This window comes from Anas acuta, chromosome 3 (genome assembly GCF_963932015.1).
Source record: "Anas acuta chromosome 3, bAnaAcu1.1, whole genome shotgun sequence".
NCBI lineage: Eukaryota > Metazoa > Chordata > Aves > Anseriformes > Anatidae > Anas > Anas acuta.
The window spans coordinates 87995956-88014242 of NC_088981.1; the positions used below are offsets into that span (position 1 = coordinate 87995956).

At 37.1% G+C, this 18287-nt stretch overlaps 1 protein-coding gene and 1 long non-coding RNA gene across 16 annotated transcripts in view; one reads left to right on the plus strand and one right to left on the minus strand.

Moving 5' to 3' along the window:
* LOC137854612 (uncharacterized) overlaps positions 1–13321 on the plus strand; it is a 71389-nt gene extending 58068 nt beyond the window's left edge. For both annotated transcript variants that reach the window (XR_011095297.1, XR_011095296.1), the window contains one exon: positions 11740–13321. This is a non-coding gene — a long non-coding RNA (uncharacterized lncRNA). The remainder of the gene's footprint in view (positions 1–11739) is intronic.
* COL19A1 (collagen type XIX alpha 1 chain) overlaps positions 1–18287 on the minus strand; it is a 201009-nt gene that overhangs the window by 124350 nt on the left and 58372 nt on the right. For 9 of the 14 annotated variants that reach the window (XM_068678247.1, XM_068678245.1, XM_068678240.1 and 6 more), the window contains 2 exons: positions 6531–6584; positions 2231–2275 (listed from right to left, as the gene is read on the minus strand). In XM_068678247.1, coding sequence (XP_068534348.1) covers positions 2231–2275; positions 6531–6584 — 99 coding nt within the window. Of the gene's footprint in view, positions 1–2230; positions 2276–6530; positions 6585–16433; positions 16538–18287 lie in introns of those variants that run through there. The other 5 variants (XM_068678250.1, XM_068678246.1, XM_068678244.1 and 2 more) reach the window with 3 other exon arrangements.

The window sequence follows — 18287 nt, forward strand, 5'->3', positions numbered from 1 at the left end:
ATCTTGTTAACAGTTAAACATTTAAACAGAATCTTTTTATTAACTTCTGAACTTAAAAAACAAATAGGAAAAAAGTCTAAAATGTGCTGACTCAACTTCCACATAAGAAAAATGTTACTGCCAGTCATTTGGTCATTTTATCTCTGCCTTAATATAAGGGAAATCAAGCAAAGAGAGTGGCAGCAACAGCTGGAGCCACGTGCCTGTGTCCAAACACAATTTATTCATATAACTCAAGGAAAGCACGGCACAGCTGCAGAGCAATTATGAAAAAAAAATCAACAAGCCCTTCAGAACTGATGAATAATGATGCTATGAAGGAAATAAGATCTGTCTGTGAAGCTAGAAACACTCAGGCTTAACAAGTGCTTTTTTTAGAGACTGAATCTTCACGTGATAAATTTTAGTTGCTGTAGATGCTGGCTTTTACTTCTGATATTTTTTCCTTCCTGGTTACTGGAATACTTCCTCCTAAGAAAACCCTCTGCAACTTTAAATCTGCTTAAATTAATCCGTGACATATTTTCTTTAAAATATGAACATTGGAAAGCTGTGTGACACTTCTGAAGAGGTATGGTGAGTGCGTGAATATACCCCTGTCCAAAGGAGCCTCTGCACAAATATACTGCTCTTTCTTAGATTCAAAAGCTGCCACCCGCTCACCATTTTCGCTAGTCTGAATATTGCCAGAATCTCAGCATCTCTCATTCTTCATCTTGAAGGACATATAAACATACGAACATACATGTATGTGCTAGGTTAAAGGTTGGATCATCAGGTAAGGACCAGATGAGCTTAGAGGTCTTTTCTAACCTAAATGATTCTATGATATGATTCTACATGAACATATGAACACATAAACACATGACACATTCATCAGAAATGATTTTCTGCATCTTTTTCAGACAGCGAGCTGAAGCACAGAGAAACTATCTATGGTCCAAGAAAAGATACATCTTTAAATCAGGTTGCCTAATCCAAATCTGCCAAAACACTACTAAAAAAGCAGTAACCAGGTAGTAACTTGTTTAAGGAGCCAAAGCTCAACTATAAACTATTATTATTGTTAGTTTAATTCCTATTAGGCAAGCTAAGAACAGCCTCTTCTTTCCACTCATCCCTCAACACAGACTTGTCTTTGATGACCTGTTACTTGTCTGCAATCCCGCAGGAAGATTAGTGCACATCACCTAGAGCAACCCAGGCCAGCATTCTGTCTGCTGAGACAGCCTTCCAAAGGGCCAGTTTCATTCCCATTTTAGTGCTCATGTTTTTTTCAACTATTTCTGGTCAATGCAGAATATCTGCAATTAGGAAAAACTGCTTCAGGTTCTATTACTGATACCCACACTTGCAAAACAAGGAAAGGTTTCTCCTTGAATTTGCACTTGGAAACTTTATGCCAGCCAGGAGACTAAGAAGGTCCTTAGGACAACATGCCAGTCCATCTGGCAAGGGGATAGAACTGCCAGTCTGAGGAAGAGGTAAATGCACCTGCATTCTGCAAGGACAAGCAATCAAGTTATTTCAATTCGAGTCAGATATGTGCAGGACACAAAACTCATGCTAACTACTATGTAGGTACACAGGAATATATCAACAAATATTAACCTTTTAAAACTAGTTTTTATTTCTCATGCTGTAGAAAATGTAAAATTTTGCAATTGCGGTGAATTTACTTTCTTAAAGTAAGGAGAAAAGAATGCAAAATATTTAGTAATTACAATCAACACATTTCAGTAAGTTTTTATAAAACATTTGTAATTTATAAAAGCAATAACTTGAGTACTATAAATACCTACACTATTTCATCATGCATTCCATTCTGTATAAATAAACATCTACTAGTTACCATAGAAATACGGTAGCAGTAGACACTACTGGAGTCAAGTGGTTCTGGTTCTGTTAGACTTCATTATTTGTTTCTTGAGAGAAAGAGAGAAAGAGAGAGAGAGAGAGAGAGAGAGAGAGAGAGAGAGAGAGAGAGAGAGAGAGAGAGAGAAAGAGAGAGAGAGAGAAAGAGAGAAAGAAAAGTTTCTAAAAGAAGTGATTACGCTAATTAATATGCATAAACTATTCCTTGTTATTAAGCCTTTCAGGAATCACTGACACAGCAAAAAGTAAGAGTTTTATCTGTGAAAGGGTTAAGAGAGGCCTTTGGAACTAGGCACCAGTTTGTTTTCCATATACATTAACCAAAAAAATAAATAACATGAACAGAATAATTTACCTTTTCTCCGTCTTCACCTTTACTACCTGCAAAGCCACGTTCACCCTGGAACACAAAACAATAAAAAAATATCTCAAGCAAACATTCTTCAAATAACTGCAGTCCTTAAAATACTTTTATTACTTTGTATTACATTTTTATTATGGGATTAAAACACAAAAATACATTTGGATAACGACAGTCTCATATCGGAAATATGCAAAACCTCTACAAAAGCTGCCACAGTTTTCCAATCATTGCTCATATTTTTGTTCAGCCTAAGGGATCTTCCTGGCTTTAAAAATTATAAACTGTTGATACTAAACATACTCACTACAGTCTTGGTATTCTGCAGAATGAGTTTAATATATTTATTCCTACGAATTCCTTCAAGTTAATTTTTAAATATGTAAAGTCATCTGTAAAAGCCTCAAAACCACATTCAATTGAGAAAAAGATACAGATGTAACTTAGAGAAGGAAAACCCACTCCTTTCACTTTGAAAACTTTGTCCCAATAACCAAGTACTAAAAAAAAAAAAAGAAAAAAAAAAAGAAGAATTTGAAATACTAATTCAAGTTCATCTTATTATGGCAAATTGAATCCTTTATTTAATGATCTTCCAATAAAAAGACCTGTTGTAATGCTCTTCTTGCTCCACTTTGATAATTTTTAGCTCATAAAAAGATCTTATTGTAGCATTCTTAATTTGTTAATGTCTCTGTCAAATGGTCTTCAACCTGGCTACATTACAAGAATTATAGTTAAATATTTTAGTCAGATCTTTATTAACATATTATTGTCTGTTTTGTGAGATATACAACAGGAATATAGCCAAAATTACATACTTGTAGTACAAAAGCTCCTTAATTAAACGCCATACCAAACCACATTCTCTTTCTCCCTTAAATCATCTGGAAAGAGCTGGTTTCCATGTCTTTGCCAGCCTAAAGAATTCAGTCTCACTCCCTCAGTGCAATGCACATGACTGCTACAGGTTTGAAGATGAGAAGACTGGAAGAATTCTGAAGTAAAACATTGTTTGCATTGTTTCTAAATTGCTTTCAAAAAATTAGAATGAGCAATAACTAAACATTCTTTCACCATTCGGAGATTTTCATTTCCATATATAGTCCAAGGTTTAAATGAGGTCAACTAAAACTGCAGGCTACAACTTGCAAATTTTCTAGCAGCATTTTGCTAAATTGTTCAATTGATACAATATTGTGTAATACACATCTGGGAATTAAACTCAAAGCATAGGAGATATGCAGACTTATAGATTATCAAATAGCTTTAGATTTTTAAGCACTGCCTGCAGTGTCTCTTCCCTATTTGCTTTTTTGGCTGGGGTGACTCATGCAGTCAACAGCTTAGGGGTCAGTTTTAAAAGCATACCGAAGACCAAGCATGCAAAATATGTGATCCAGTAAAGTAACCTTCCATATATTCTTACCAAAAAAAAAGAGTTGTTAATTACTGAAATAATTTCTGAATGTATGCAAATTCTATCCTGCTTCCCATTCTTCTCCAATTTTGGATATGCAACAGAACTATTTACTTTTGACAAATTTCTAGAAGCAAAGCACTTTCTTTATTTATCTTTCCCATTTGTAAGACTGCAAATCCTGTCTTTATTCAATTCCCAATCCATTATATAAAAATTATTCATAGATAGAGTCAAAATTTGCCTGGTTGGAGCTTGTGTCCATTGCCTCTTGTCCTTTCACAGTCCACCTTGGGAAATCTGGCTCTTGCTTTTCTGCACCCTCCTATTACTTGCAGATAGCAGTAAAGTCTATTCCCTTCCAAATCACCTCAAATTATGGTTGAACAAGCACAGTTTCCTCAGCCTCTCCTTGTACATCATGGGCTATAAGCTCCTGGCCATCTTGGTGGGCCTGCACTAGTGTCTCCTCCATCCCAGATGCAACATAATGTTTGCCTTTGCTGAACTTCATTAGCTTATTTCTGCAGCATGTTGAGGTTCCTCTGTATATACCCTTCTCCTACCTTGCCAGTGCACTGGCTACTCCCCCACATCTAGAAGGATGGAGTAGTAACATCACTTCACATCATCCAGGTTATTAATACAGGCACTAAACAATACCTGCCCCAGTATCAATCCATGAGGGATGACAGTGGTTAGAGCCATCAGTTATTGTACTGTACCACAGTTATTCCACCTCTGACCCCAACAATACAGCCCATATTCCACCCCACTTATAGAGTCCGTATCTCACAGCTCTGACTACATTGATATGATGGGAGACTACCAAAAGCCTGTCTGAAGTCAAGGTACACAATATCCACTTTTTCTTATCCACACTGCCTGTCATCTTATCAGAGCAGGGAATTGGATTGTCAGGCATGATTTGTCCTTGGTGAATCAATTCTGGCTGTTCCCAGTCACCTTCTAGTCCTTCATGTGTTTAAAAATGCCTTTCAGGATTTCCTGCATAATTTTTCCAGGGACAGAGGTGAGGTTGACTGGCCTGCACTTCCCTGGATCCTTCTTGACGACAGATGCAATGTCTGCCTGTTTGTAGTCATCAGAAACTTCCCCATGTCATCACGATCTCTTGACATTAACAGAGGGCAGCATTGCAGTCACCTCAGCAGCCACTGGATGCATGTTGTTTGGTATCTTTTACATGTCCACTGAGCTTAAGTGCTTCTTAACACTCTCTTCCTTTCCAGTGGGCAAGGAACATTCCTAACACACTCTGCTAGGATGTTCAAGTACCTGGGAGGCCTGAGGGCAAATTTAATTAGTGAAAGCCAAGGTAAACAAGGCTCTGAGTACTCTCAGCCTTTTCCATGTCCCTCACTCCATGAAGCAGTGGGTCAGCATTTTCTTCAGTCTTCCTCTTGCTGCCAAAATACTTCACAGAAGCCCTTCCTGCTGCCCTTCAGAATTCCTCATTAAATTCAATTCCAGATGAGCTTTTGGTTTCCTTATTCCATCACCACACGCTTTGGCAATGTTTCTATTTTCCTACTGGGTAGCTCATGCCTGCTTCCACTGTTTACTTTCTTTCTGTTTTTGAGCTCAGTCAGGAGCAACCACTTCATCTATGCTGACATTCTGCCATATTTGCTCAGTTTCCAGTATATCACAAGGGACAGATCCCTGTGCTTTGAGGAAGCTGCTCTTGAAGACTGACCAGTCTTCTGGGCTCCTGAGACCTGCAGGACCGTCTCAGTTGCTCCCTTTGTCAGATTTGACAGACTTAGTGCCCTGAAACTCTCCTCACAGGCCATGTTTTCTAGACTCTTGAACATACACTAGCTACCTGCTGGACCCTCTTCAGTTTCTCCACATCTCTCAAAATAATAAGGATGAAGGAGGCCCCAAGCATGACATAACTTTCCAGATGCCGGATCGCCAGTACCAAGCATACAGAAAAACACCATCCCCTGATGTTCTCCTAAAGTGGTTCGATATGTGCTTTACTTTACATCCACTAGAAAAACACTATTAGCTTATATTCAACCTCATGTCCACACTCAGGTCATTTTCATAAACATTTCTGCTCAATCAGTCAGTTCTTTGCCTGTACCAATTTATGGGGTTATTAACCATTTCCTTCCTTTTTCACAAATACTGTTTAGGTGTCCAGAGTTTTTCCCACACTTAAGAAAATTCAGTTAGAGAAAATAAGAAATTTAGTCAACAAAAAGTGTAGTGAAAAAAAAAAGTTTATGTCATTTCCACTTGATAACGTTAAAAATATTAGCCTACGCTAGCCACAGCTAAATTACTTCAAAAATTTCTAATGTTACAAAATTCTCATGTTACACAGCTCCAACCAGACAACTTTAACAAATATTACCAGTAAACGCTAAATTGCATATGCATCTTTTTGCAAGTTCTGGCCTTCCTACAGTATTCCACCTCCAGAGAGGAGCAAAAGATTAAAATGGAAGAGTACAAAGCGCACTGCTTCCCTCGTCTCATTGTACTGAGATCAGGACACCCACATTTCACTTTCTTGGATCTGCGTATCTCATGGCTACAAAGACCCTCCGCAGTTCTGAGACCTAGACAACTGCTCTTAATGCACAGTAACACTGGTGAGCCTGTCTGTGCCACTACGCCTTGTGCCCCTTCTCTTGTGAGAGAGCAGCTGATAGTGAACTTGTATAACATGATGCCTCTGTCATGCCCAAAGTCCAAGTCCAAAACTGGATATATAATTCAAATACAATTTATGTAGATACTGAAGGGCTGGCAAAAAGGATGTTGAGAGTAAAACCACACACACACACAAAAAAAAAAAAAAAAAAAAAGACTACTTTTTTTATTTATTTAATTTACCTTGGAACCAGTAAGACCAGGCATGCCAGGAACACCCACTAAGCCAGGTTCCCCCTGAAACAAAATATACATAACCATCATTTTTTCAGACCTAACTCAAGACTGAGCTAAATTAAGGTGGAAAAAAATGGAGATATATTTCCTTCTCATTCTTTTTGAACGGAGTTGTTGAATTGATTTCTAGGGTCATTTATGTCTGTTGATTAGTATTTGATTAAAATACATTTCATATCCAAAATATCAGACAATTAACAATTACAGGTTATCTAACTGTGCAGCAGATGTAGCTGCAGACTGCTTTAAATGACTGAGCCACAAGAAGATCAGAGAGTATGGATCATGTGAAAATATTTCCTTACTTTTATTTCAGGTTATGATTCAGAAATATATATATATATTTCTTATATATATATGCATATATTAGAAAAACACCTGCATACTATCCAAGTACCTAAAGACCTAGCAAGGGTGCCACAATTTCCATGCTCTCCCTCGTATTTAATAGGTGCTTGAGCCCAGAGGGATCTACAGTTTAAATGTATTTCTGCTGCTACGTGTGAGCTGAGTGGTGTGGTGCTATCTTACATGTGACACATCTGGGAGAAACATTTCTGCCTCTTCCATCTTACAAAATGGTCCATCCAGGGATGCACAGAACTTACTTTTCCCATTTTTTCAGCACTGAAATCACCACAACCACAGCTGTCCTCATTGAAAAACACAGGCAGAGGTGATATAGTTGATATAGTCATTCATGTTTCATAGAATTACCTACAATTACAGTATATATGAAGCAGGATGCTGGCTTCTAGGCTCTACTCAGTCAAAGGGAAATTTCAGACCTCTTCCCTGTCTTTAGAGGAGTGCCCAAGCTACTGCACCAGATGAAATGATATGCCTTGATCTGGTGCAACCAAGCAGGCAAAAATCTGTCCTAAGTGAATCTTCCTAAGCGAATGCTCTGACCAAAAGGTTATGTTGTTAAATTACTGCCTCCTCTACCTGAGATCTTATAAAAGCACAGTAAGTCATCTGTACGTCTGTTACTAACATCCCTCTTCCCCCTCAGAAATGTTTCTTTTGTGCACTACTCATGAAAATTAAGAATCTAATTTGGGTTTCTAAATACCATTTGAGACTGGATGCTTAGGACTTATGCGTGACGCTGAACATGGATACAAACACCTTTTTTATAAGAAATGTTTTTAAAATGTAATTGTCCACTCTGAATAACATGATCATGCAACCTTTGGTTTCTGAATTAAGACTAGTTGAGCAGAAGAAAAGTTAAGAAAAAAAAAAGAGAGAGAGAGAGAGAAAGAGTAGATCTGAGTTAACAGCTACAGAAAATTCAATCTTGCATGTAATATGGGCTTTTGAAGCAAGAGATATAGTAAAAAAAAAAAAAAAAACACTAGTAATATCTCACATAGAATTAAACTATAAGATATTGCAACCACTTCCCTTTCCAACCCTTCTCAGCAAAGCTGGTTAGACAATTACAGACCTAGTGAGAACCAAGCTATACCACTGAAAGCTAAGAACCAGCCTCCATTTACAGATTTATAAATTATGCCGCTGTGAAGTACATTAATTTTGGTTGCAATAAATCTGAAGTTGCTAAGTTCTGTTTGATAAATTCATCCATACTCTAATAACTTCAAGTGGGAACTTAGAAGACTTATTAAAAAAATCTAAAATCAAATGCTTTCTCCATTCCATTCATTGCCCTACTAACTTGCACACCATCCAATTCAGTTTTCTAGCCAAGCAAGAATTCAGCAACAAAAAAAGTTTTGAAAGTTCACTTGTTTGACTCCAAGCCAATTGGAAGATAAATGCCTCACAGACACAAACAAGAACAAACAGAGACAAAGAAAAAACTCCAATCTCTGTACAACACAGAAAATAAAAGAACAATTATTCATCTAAATGATACAAGTAATTAAACAAATAAATACAAAGCACTCATGATATATAACAATTAAAATATTGCTTAAAATAGCCTGTTAAAATGGCATTTTTTTCACTCTGCTCAAGGCAGAGTTTTCAACATCTTCCTTGCAGCTCCCCTCTGTAAAAATAGATGCTAGCATGCTGGGGAAAAATTCTAATTAATCATCACAAGTAATCCTTAGTCTTTCATTTTCTCCAAATTTACAACATGGATTCAGAAATATTCTCTGTAGTCTAATAGTTACTAGATAATATGTTATCTTCACTGCTATTCTAGATCATTATAAACTAGAAAAAAACAGCACACATTCACTGTCTTTTTTGTTGTTGTTTGTTTTTATGAAGACAAGGCATAGATGTTTTGTCTTGCACTGGTTAATCAGTGTTCTGCAAATGATTATTCATTCAACACTATAATGCAAAAATAATCTTCCACATCAATATTGATTCTTATTAAATCTAGAATGATTAATGTTGTGGTTGCTTTACTATTCTGGAAACGTGCAGTGTATGTATAATCAGGTTCTCAATGTATCTATCATGTATTGATTCTGCAGTTTTTACTTTCACTGCAACACACTATTAAATTAGAGATTTGCTTTCCAGCTAAAGGTTTTCAATATACAATAAGCTGAATGGTGTCTATGTGCTTAGCAACTACCTTATAATGCATATTATTTTTCTAAGAATTTTTATACCTTGACTTCCATATTTTGCTATTTTTCCCTATAAGAAAGAGACTTTCAAATTTAAAACAAACAAACAAACAACAAAAAAAAACATGATATTTAAGTATCTGAACTATATTAAGTGCATTGGTTATTTGTACTACCAAATAGTATGATAGTATGGCGCCAAACATGAATTAAGTGTCACATTAACTAATCATAGGACAAAAAGAGCTGAGAGAAAGTTGTATCAATGATTTAGAATGTGTATTGCTATTTAAATCCTTTCAGGCATTAGCACAGTTTATAACGTCAAATGTACTGGAACTTTGTGAGATTCTCCTCATGGTTGGGAAAGACAATTACTGTAAAATATTTTAAATACTTGTTTTACAGATATGATTTCTATGAATAGAAAAAAAAAAAAAAAAAAAAAAAGGCAGTCAGATGCTTCTCCATCCTCAACAGGCAGTTTTTCTTTTATTTTAAAAATTACTGGGGCACTGCCAGGAGCTTGATTTACAGAATAGACCTGCTACTTCAGGGTTACTAGCAAGGAAACGCATCTTAACAGAAGTAAAATCAGCACGGTCAATGCTACTTACTGTTTTGATAATTTATGGATATGTGCCTTCCATTACCCTGAGAATGCCAGACCCTTGGAATAATCTAATAGCCCGGTGTTTTAAAATGAGGACAACTATTTTTAGCATTGCAGAAATGGAGCGGAATGTTCAACAATGTGCTATCACAGGACTCTATCAACATCCTCCCCCTCGTAACACGTACAGAGTGAGTCAAGAGCCACCAACAGGGTCAGAGCTTTCCCTTTAATAAATAACAATCCCACACCAATTATACTCCATTAGATGACATGTCCCTTAGCCTACTAGAGTATTTCCTTGTTTCTCTAAGCAGGCTCATTTTAATGGCTAGAACTACCCAATAAAATATTAATTATTTAAAAACATACTCATAAAAATATGCTAAGACTTGCCCTGTGAATCTCCAGGACTTGTCATGTCAGGAAGCTTGTGCTAAATATTATGACACACTGGTTTCACTGTGTCTAGTGATCCTTTTGTTCCCACTTGGTTACTGCTGAACTACCAGTGCTCAGCACTTGCTGGGCTGCAAAGGCTCTCTTTTATCAAATGTGACCCATGTAAGCAAGCATAAGAACCTCCCTTAAAATAACCTAGTGAAGAAAGAGCTGGTGACAGGTCAACGATAAGTGTCCTTTGCTCTCTTCTGCTTCTACAGCAGCCTCAGCATAGTACTGGTACTCCATAGTTCAGGCACAGGAGTGAGGGCTGGTCAGGGAACTTGCGTGTCCTGATGTCCTAGTGATCAGGGCTCCTGCAGCTTTTCTGTGTAGCTGCTCATGAAAAGGGCAAATGAGAACAGCCCAATAAGAATGACATAATCTGAGTCCAGGAGGCACCAGCTTTCCTCATTTCTAGCCCTTCCTGACAACCATCTCTGGGACAAGGCTGACTGATTCAGCCATTCATGTCACCTAGAAGTTAATATACTGAAAACTTGACATTTGAAAATTTAGGCTTCAGTGCTTTGTAAGCAAACTCATTAACAAGCAGGTAGAAGCAGTTTACAACTCCAGAGAACACAATCACAGGGCTCCTTACTCCGGACTACATACTCTCTACTTGACTTTGTTCCTATTTTATTTTTCTATTAGCATGTGCTAAAAGTGCACAACTACCACAGTTTCTATATTCATATACATAGAACATACATATTTTACAAACACATGGCATAAATCAGAAGTTTGTTTCTGTATTTTACTCCACAAATTATTTTCATACAACATGAGAAGTTAGAGAAGTTGTTATGAAAAAAAAAGGAGATGAAAGGGCCACTCCAATTCCTTTCATGCATCACAGCACAACTATAGACCTGTACGTTGCCTTTCCTTTTCTTTAGAAAATTGATAAGAAACTGCCTGAAACCTTTATGATAAATGTCAAGTAGAGGTTTTTATACCATTAACAAAAGTATCAGCAGAAGCAGAGACTCCACTGTCAGTAGATGTTCCTTATGCTTTTGACAAGTATGAGTGGTGTTCATTGCTATCACACGTCCTTAGAGAAGTGCCTACTGCCTTCTTTCTCTTGACATTCCTTATCAAGAACTGATTCCTCAGTCCAGAAGACACGCTTCCAGTCAGCATTCATAATTGACACTGATTTCAAGAAGAACAGGACTGGACTGCAAGGAACTTAACAAAAAGACAGAGGAGAAAAATAAAAGCAGACCGTACTATCAGCACATAACCAGGACCTCACGTAGCTTATGTTTGGTTCCCAACTGTGCCTCTGTTTTATGTAACCTCCAACAGGTGATTTATACCTTATTCTCCTTCACTCCCTCCTACAGTATTTTAAGAGGAAATTCATTAGTGTCTGCAGAGCCCTCAGAGGCTGTAATGAAGGAGCATTACAAGCCAGAGTAAAACTCCACATGGTGCCAAAGAGCAGTGGAATGGGGCAGCTGCTCCTTATTCTGCCTCACTGTGTTCTAGAACCTGAAGTGCTTTTACCATTTTTTGTTTCTCTGCTTTTCAGACTGCATCAAATGACCCAACTAACACCTTTTTTAATGGCTCATCACCCAGTTACATCCCTCAGGTAAGAAAGGTAAGAAGCACAACATACTTTACTACTGATAGAAATAGGTAATGTTTAATATATTTTTTCCATTGTTATTTAAAAATGTAGTGACAACATGAATTGAACATGAGCTTCAAAACAATCCTGCCCAGTTGACCTGTGACACCATACAGAGAGCATAAAGAAAATCCATGTGAAGAGCATGAAAACATTTCCTGTAGAGTACTGAGAATAAGAAAATAGGCTTCTGTCTGCAAAAGGTTCCAAGAGATTCATAGCTTCTTATGGACGAACAGTTCAGAATATTAAGTCTAGCCAGTTGGATACTTCTATCATCCAAGACAACACAATAGAAAAAAAATATGAAGTGATCTTATACTCATGGACAGCTGATAGATTTTTATAACTACATTTTTTCCTTTACAGTAGATTTGTTGAGAGAAAAATTGCCTGAATTTATATACCATCTATTGATTTACTGTTAACCCAGCCATAACACAGCCTTAAAACAAATCTAAACCCTATTACATTTTCAACGGAACTGCAAATTCATCTAATTGACCTTGCTAAAATAATATTTGAAATGCAATAATGTTAATTATCAGCTAAAAGGCATTCTCTGAAACTAATGAATTGCTGCAGTATTTTTAAAATAATAAAATTATTATGACGATTATATTTACCATAATAATTGGTGCACTGAGGTAAACTACACTGGTCAACCTCTTATAGGTGGGAGGCTATTCTTTAATGCAGGAAATAAAAAAAAAAAAAAAGAAAGAAAAAACTTATAATATTAATTTCCATAACCTGGAAGTTCTGCAGTATATATTCCATATATTTCCATATATATTAATCTATTTCTATGTATTCAGGATGTAGATTCTCAGCTGGTACAAATGGCAGTTTACACTAACAAAGATCTGTCCCACAGAACATCAACCAGTCTAACGTCTAACAGTACAGTTATAAAATGAAAAAAGCAGCACCAAAATTACAGATTTGAGGTGAATCCAAAATAAATAGATAGCATATAGACTGGAATTTCTAATCTAGGAACTAACTCAGCTCAGTATTTGTTCTGAAGTACCACACGTTGGTTTGCTTGTATAGCTGCAACCCCCCTGTCAACTATTAATGAGTAAAATAGTTCCAGATACAGTTTCCCTGTCTCCATTTACACTCAGAAGTGTAATACTTTCTTAAGAAATCTCTCTTTTCACTTTTGACTTTTGATATATTTTGGACATGGACTAGTATTTGGATTTAAGAGGCTATAAAGTCAATATACTTAGAATTCCAGCAGACAGTTCTCTCACCTGTGAACCCAGGTATCAATCAATCTGATTTCAGCACAGGAACCACAAGGGCTGCTTCCTAAAGATAAGTCCATGTATACCTTTCTGCTATCAGTTCTGTGCAGCTTTTAAGGAAATAGAAACATCTCAGCCTAGCAAAGTTGTAACTTTTCCTTTCAGCCCATTTTGTTGACTTCTTGGATGCTTATTAGCCTATCCCTACATCTGGGATGCCAGACAGAAAGAGCTAGTCCACTATCCAAGGGACACAGACTCTACATGAGGAGTTTTAAATCATCCTTTCACTAAAAAACATTGTTTATTTAGAGAATCAACATTACTCTGTCAGCCATTTCTCTGGCTGCATTCCTTTCTCATTCTTCTCAAGTTCAGCAGACATACTGCCAGAAAACTGTATTCTATAGTGTGGTATTTCTTCTGGCTATTTCACAACACTGGTATTATAACCTCATCATTGCAAAGATCCATTTATTTTTGTTAACAGTTCCTGAAGTCTCATCTCCTTCAACCTCATGGATTTGAAAACCAGAAAACAAAAATGCTCAGACTAAATTATGAAGAAAAATAGAGGAGGAAAAAAAAAGAAACTGCTCATGGTCACTGTTATGTTACAGATGCTATTGCCTAAGATCCTGAGAGTTCACATTAATCAAAGATTATTTATAAGAGCATCCTGATACTCTACTATTTCCAATGCTGGTTTGGCCAGAAGAGTTGCTTGCTATGGCAGTGACTAACAAATGTCACAAAGATCGTTGTTTCTTCCACTTACCGTTAATTGAACAAAAACCTTAAACTGAATTAAACAGACTACAATTGAGACAATCTCTCTTCAGTTATACAGAGTCCTTTGTGTAGCTTACAATAAAAGCAGTAAGGATTAGCATTGTACACTTTTTATTCTCATCCATTAAGTACTTCCTGACCTTCACTCTTCCCTCTTAGCCCTGGTTGTATCTCACCTATACTGTACACCCTTCTGGGCACGGAATTTCTTTTTCTCCAGTCATGCAAAACTCTGTACAAGAAAGTCCCAGGACTTACTCATTTTAAGTGAAGAGGCAAACGCAGTATGTAACTGCCATACCCAGAAGTCTTGCATTCTCCTTCCATCCCTGCTCTGTGTGGGAATGTTCATTGTGACAAATGGACAGCTAAATAAACATTTCTTGAAACCTTATTGGCAGGAGCTATAAAGAAAAGGTACATCTTCTACATGTAAAGGTAGCAGGTTCCAACTATTAAACAAAATTAGCATGGATTAATTTCTCCCATTTAGTGTCTGAGGCAAATGCTTTCTTTTTACAGACTGAAGCAGTATTACCATCATTTTTAAGGAGAAATAGAAGAACTGCCATTCACAACAAAAGGGAGAATAGTGAAAGGGGAGTAAACTCTGAACAAAAAGCATCAGCTGACTAACTTCTCAGTATCTGTGAAAAAATTCCGTCCTGTGTGAGGTACTTTTAAATACAAATCAAACACCTGTCAACCAGCTGGGCTGCGTGTGACACTGCTGAGCCATCTGCAGAAACACACCCTGCTCCAGTTGCTTTACTTAGCCCGGCCTGGGAACGAGAATCCATTAGACAGAAAGTCAACAGTGGAATTAGCAGCACTTTTTCTTTTAGTGCCCTTCCACTTACTTGTTTGACTTCTTATGTTTCTATTTTTGGGAGCCTAATGCCAGAGCAACAGTGCTGACTGGTGATTAGACAAGACTTGGCCCAGCCTCAGCACGTCACATTGATCTGATCGATTCAGGCTCGAAGCATGCAGTATGAATCTTAAGTGTTGAGAAATACCGGCTAGCCATGGCAATTTAAGGAGTACACCCTGTTCTTCTGTACCTGTGAATGATTTTACTATATGGATAGAAAAGTTTGCATATCCAACAACTTGGTATCTATGAATGAAAATAGAAAGCAACTTACATGGAATTTGGAATATAAAACTGACATTATAACTTTTACATTTTGAGGGGAGAAAGTATGTTTGTTGACATTAAAAATCCAAGTGAGCTGGATTTAAAATAATTATATGAATAATATACCTCACCCACCAAAGAAAGGGCAAAGAGCTAATAGTTAATAGTCTCAAGTCCAAACAGTACACTAAGCTCCATACAATTTGTACTACGTATAAATTTTCTATTACACCAGGATAACATTTTTCTTTTTTTTAATTTCAAGAGCTACTTTTTCAGGAACTATGGTTGTTGTTAATCAGGCAGAATATAATGTTATATATAAATTAAGGTAGTAACAGTAACATATGTCATTATTTTTAAGTTATTCTACTACAAATCAATAATTCATTGGGTTTGAAGTGTTATATTTAGTAAAGTTCACTAATTTCTCAAAAGAAAATAAACACAAGTAAGCAGAATGTGTCAGAAAAGTAGTACAGCACTGAAGTACAGCAGAAAGTTCCTTCCGTCCTGATTAGTCTATCTCCGGCAACACACTGCTGCCAACTTTTATGATTTCAAGTCTTGCAATAGCTGGTATTTTTCTTAAAGCCCTACCTTCTTACTAGATGAGAACAACTGAGAATAATAGTTTTAAGATTTCCAGTCTCTACCTGAATGCAGAAAAAAAAATAATAATGAAAATGTAACACCATGTGCTACAGAAACCTCACAAAAACAGCCTAAAAAATATAATTGAAAAAAATAATTGAAAACTCCTCAAACCTCCCCCCTCCCATTTGAAGTCTGCAAGGCCCTGACTCAGCCTTCTCAAATGCAGTTAAGCACACCAGAGCCATGCAGACTCAAAGCTGGAGTATTCATGAATCTCTGATTAAGGAACAAAGAGCTGCATTTAATGACTGCATTATTTAACGACTGCATTATTTTTTACTTCCATGTTATGTAACAAACTAACAAAAGCCTCTTCTACATGGCAGCATGCCACGGTCCCTTTTGCTCCCAGCAGCCCAGACCCCTATAAAATGGATGGTGACCTTTGGTTTCTTTGGCCACACCTCATGTAACAATAGCAGTCGCTGCATTCAGAGCCCATGTGACTGGCCACATTTTTTTGGTTATTAAAATTTCCTTTCAAATACCAGAGCCCTCCCCTTCTGCCCCCACTCTTATCTCACCGCAGTGACACTGGCCTATTGCTTTGATGCTGAGCAATTCAAGCTTCAGTGTCTGGCTTCCCAAACACAGTTTGTACTTTTGTCCTACTGAGGCTGGTCTGATTCTGACGGAAACTAGGAGAGGGCAGAAGATAATGCCATGGGTTAGCTAAGGGACCAAAGCAGGCTTTTTTTCCTCAAAAAAACAACAATTCTTTAATGCAGGATGGAGTCTCTGCTCACCAGCAGCACATGCCCGAAAGCCGTCACTAGCACCATTCTCTCCAGAAAGGAAACAGTACCAAGCGGCGCCGCCACACGCAGTGGAATCTGGTGCCCCGCAGCTGGCTAGCAAGAACCCGACCGTACTGCTGCCGTGTAACTTTAGGAGCTGAAAAACCAGGGAGCTCAACAGTTCCTGCAGTTGGGAACTGCAAAAATCACCTAATAAGGCAAAAATAAGTCAGCACAGCAGACAGCTCTCTGGAATCAAATTTATGATCAAAGGCTATTCAAAACACATCCTTGTAATGTTAAAGAGAGAGCAGAGCAAGAAATATACATGCTGAAGCAATGAAACAAGTTTTGGAAAACATAATGGTATAAAGTGTTTGCCCAGCAGGATTTTTAGAGAGTGTATTCATGAATCAGAAAGCTATAGAGAACTACTCTTTTCACATACAACCATGTCTTAAATCAGACATGCATTAATTATACTCAAAGATATCACTGAAAACACAAAAAGAACACAGGAAACACATACCAGATTTGTTATTGCAATAAATGAGATCCAACCACCTGATGGCCAGCAGTTCTCAAACTCAAGGCTTTAATATAATGATAGTAAAGTTTCCAACTGTAAAACCACTTTCTCTCTCTAATATTTACTTGTTAACCCATCAAACTTCATATTAAAAAAATCACATCTTGTTTCCTATTGAAATGTTTCAGCCCTACGTTAATAGAGCTCATAATTTTCCTTCTACTTTGAAAATGTTTCTGTTGTCAAATATTTCTTTCTATGCTAGTGATTATACTCTTCAGTCTTTGTTGTAGACTCCAAAGTAAAGCAACAGAGGAATTTTTCAGAAGCTGTACAACTTGTACAAATTATCACCATACCTCATCTAAAAATGTTGAAATGTAACTGATTAGCAATGATAGGAGCTCAGAAATTAGATTGGACTGAGTAATATACAAAATGAGGAAAATGGCTTTAAGCAGCACCTATCCAGTGCTCTGTATGCATTTCTGGAATCTTTCTCAGGGATGCTGATGAGCTACATTGGAAATACCCTAACCCCTGTCAAGGATCTATACAGCACATGAGAAGTGGAAGACGCTGCGTGCAGAGATCTTTCAAGACAGCTGCAAGGAAAAGACTGTGTCACTGGAAGCTCAACACCAATGTCTCTTCAGATTTGCATGCCTGTGTGAATGTGAGATGCTCTAGGAGCACATGCTGGACTGGCATAACAGGCCACATGCCCATGACTCTTCTATAAAGTCAAATAGACTTTGAAAAGTTCTAGACAGGGTTTCCATGGTCTAGTTGAAGCAATATTGAAGCAGTTCAATGAGCACAAGGATCTTCAATGATGACACAATTTAATTTGGACGTACATATAACAAGCTTCCTGTGCTTAAGAGGCATTATAATAATGTAATGAATAATATGCTTTTTTGTTTAGCCCTGAAGTGACCAGGCAATTGGACTTGATGATCTCTGCAGGTCCCTTCCAACCAGCTATTCTATTTTGTTCTAAAAAGCTATCTCTGAAGATCTGACCCTGGAATAACTCAGTATGGAGATGGGTATTAAAACTACCTCCAAAAGTAATTTGAAGTTCCACACTGTACTTGCATGTCTTTTTTTTGTCCTTTTTTTTTTTTTTCCTTCTCTTAAAGCTCTCAAATAATGCGTGTATTTGGAAAACCACATACTGGGCATTTCTAAGCCATGCATTTTATTGAGTTTCTGAATTCTGCAAGAGTTTTTTTTTTTTGTTTGTTTTAATTGTAATTAAAATAATAATCTTGTAATTAAAAAAAAAAAAAGTATCGTAATGTTTCATAGCAGTTTTCAAATTCACTTTC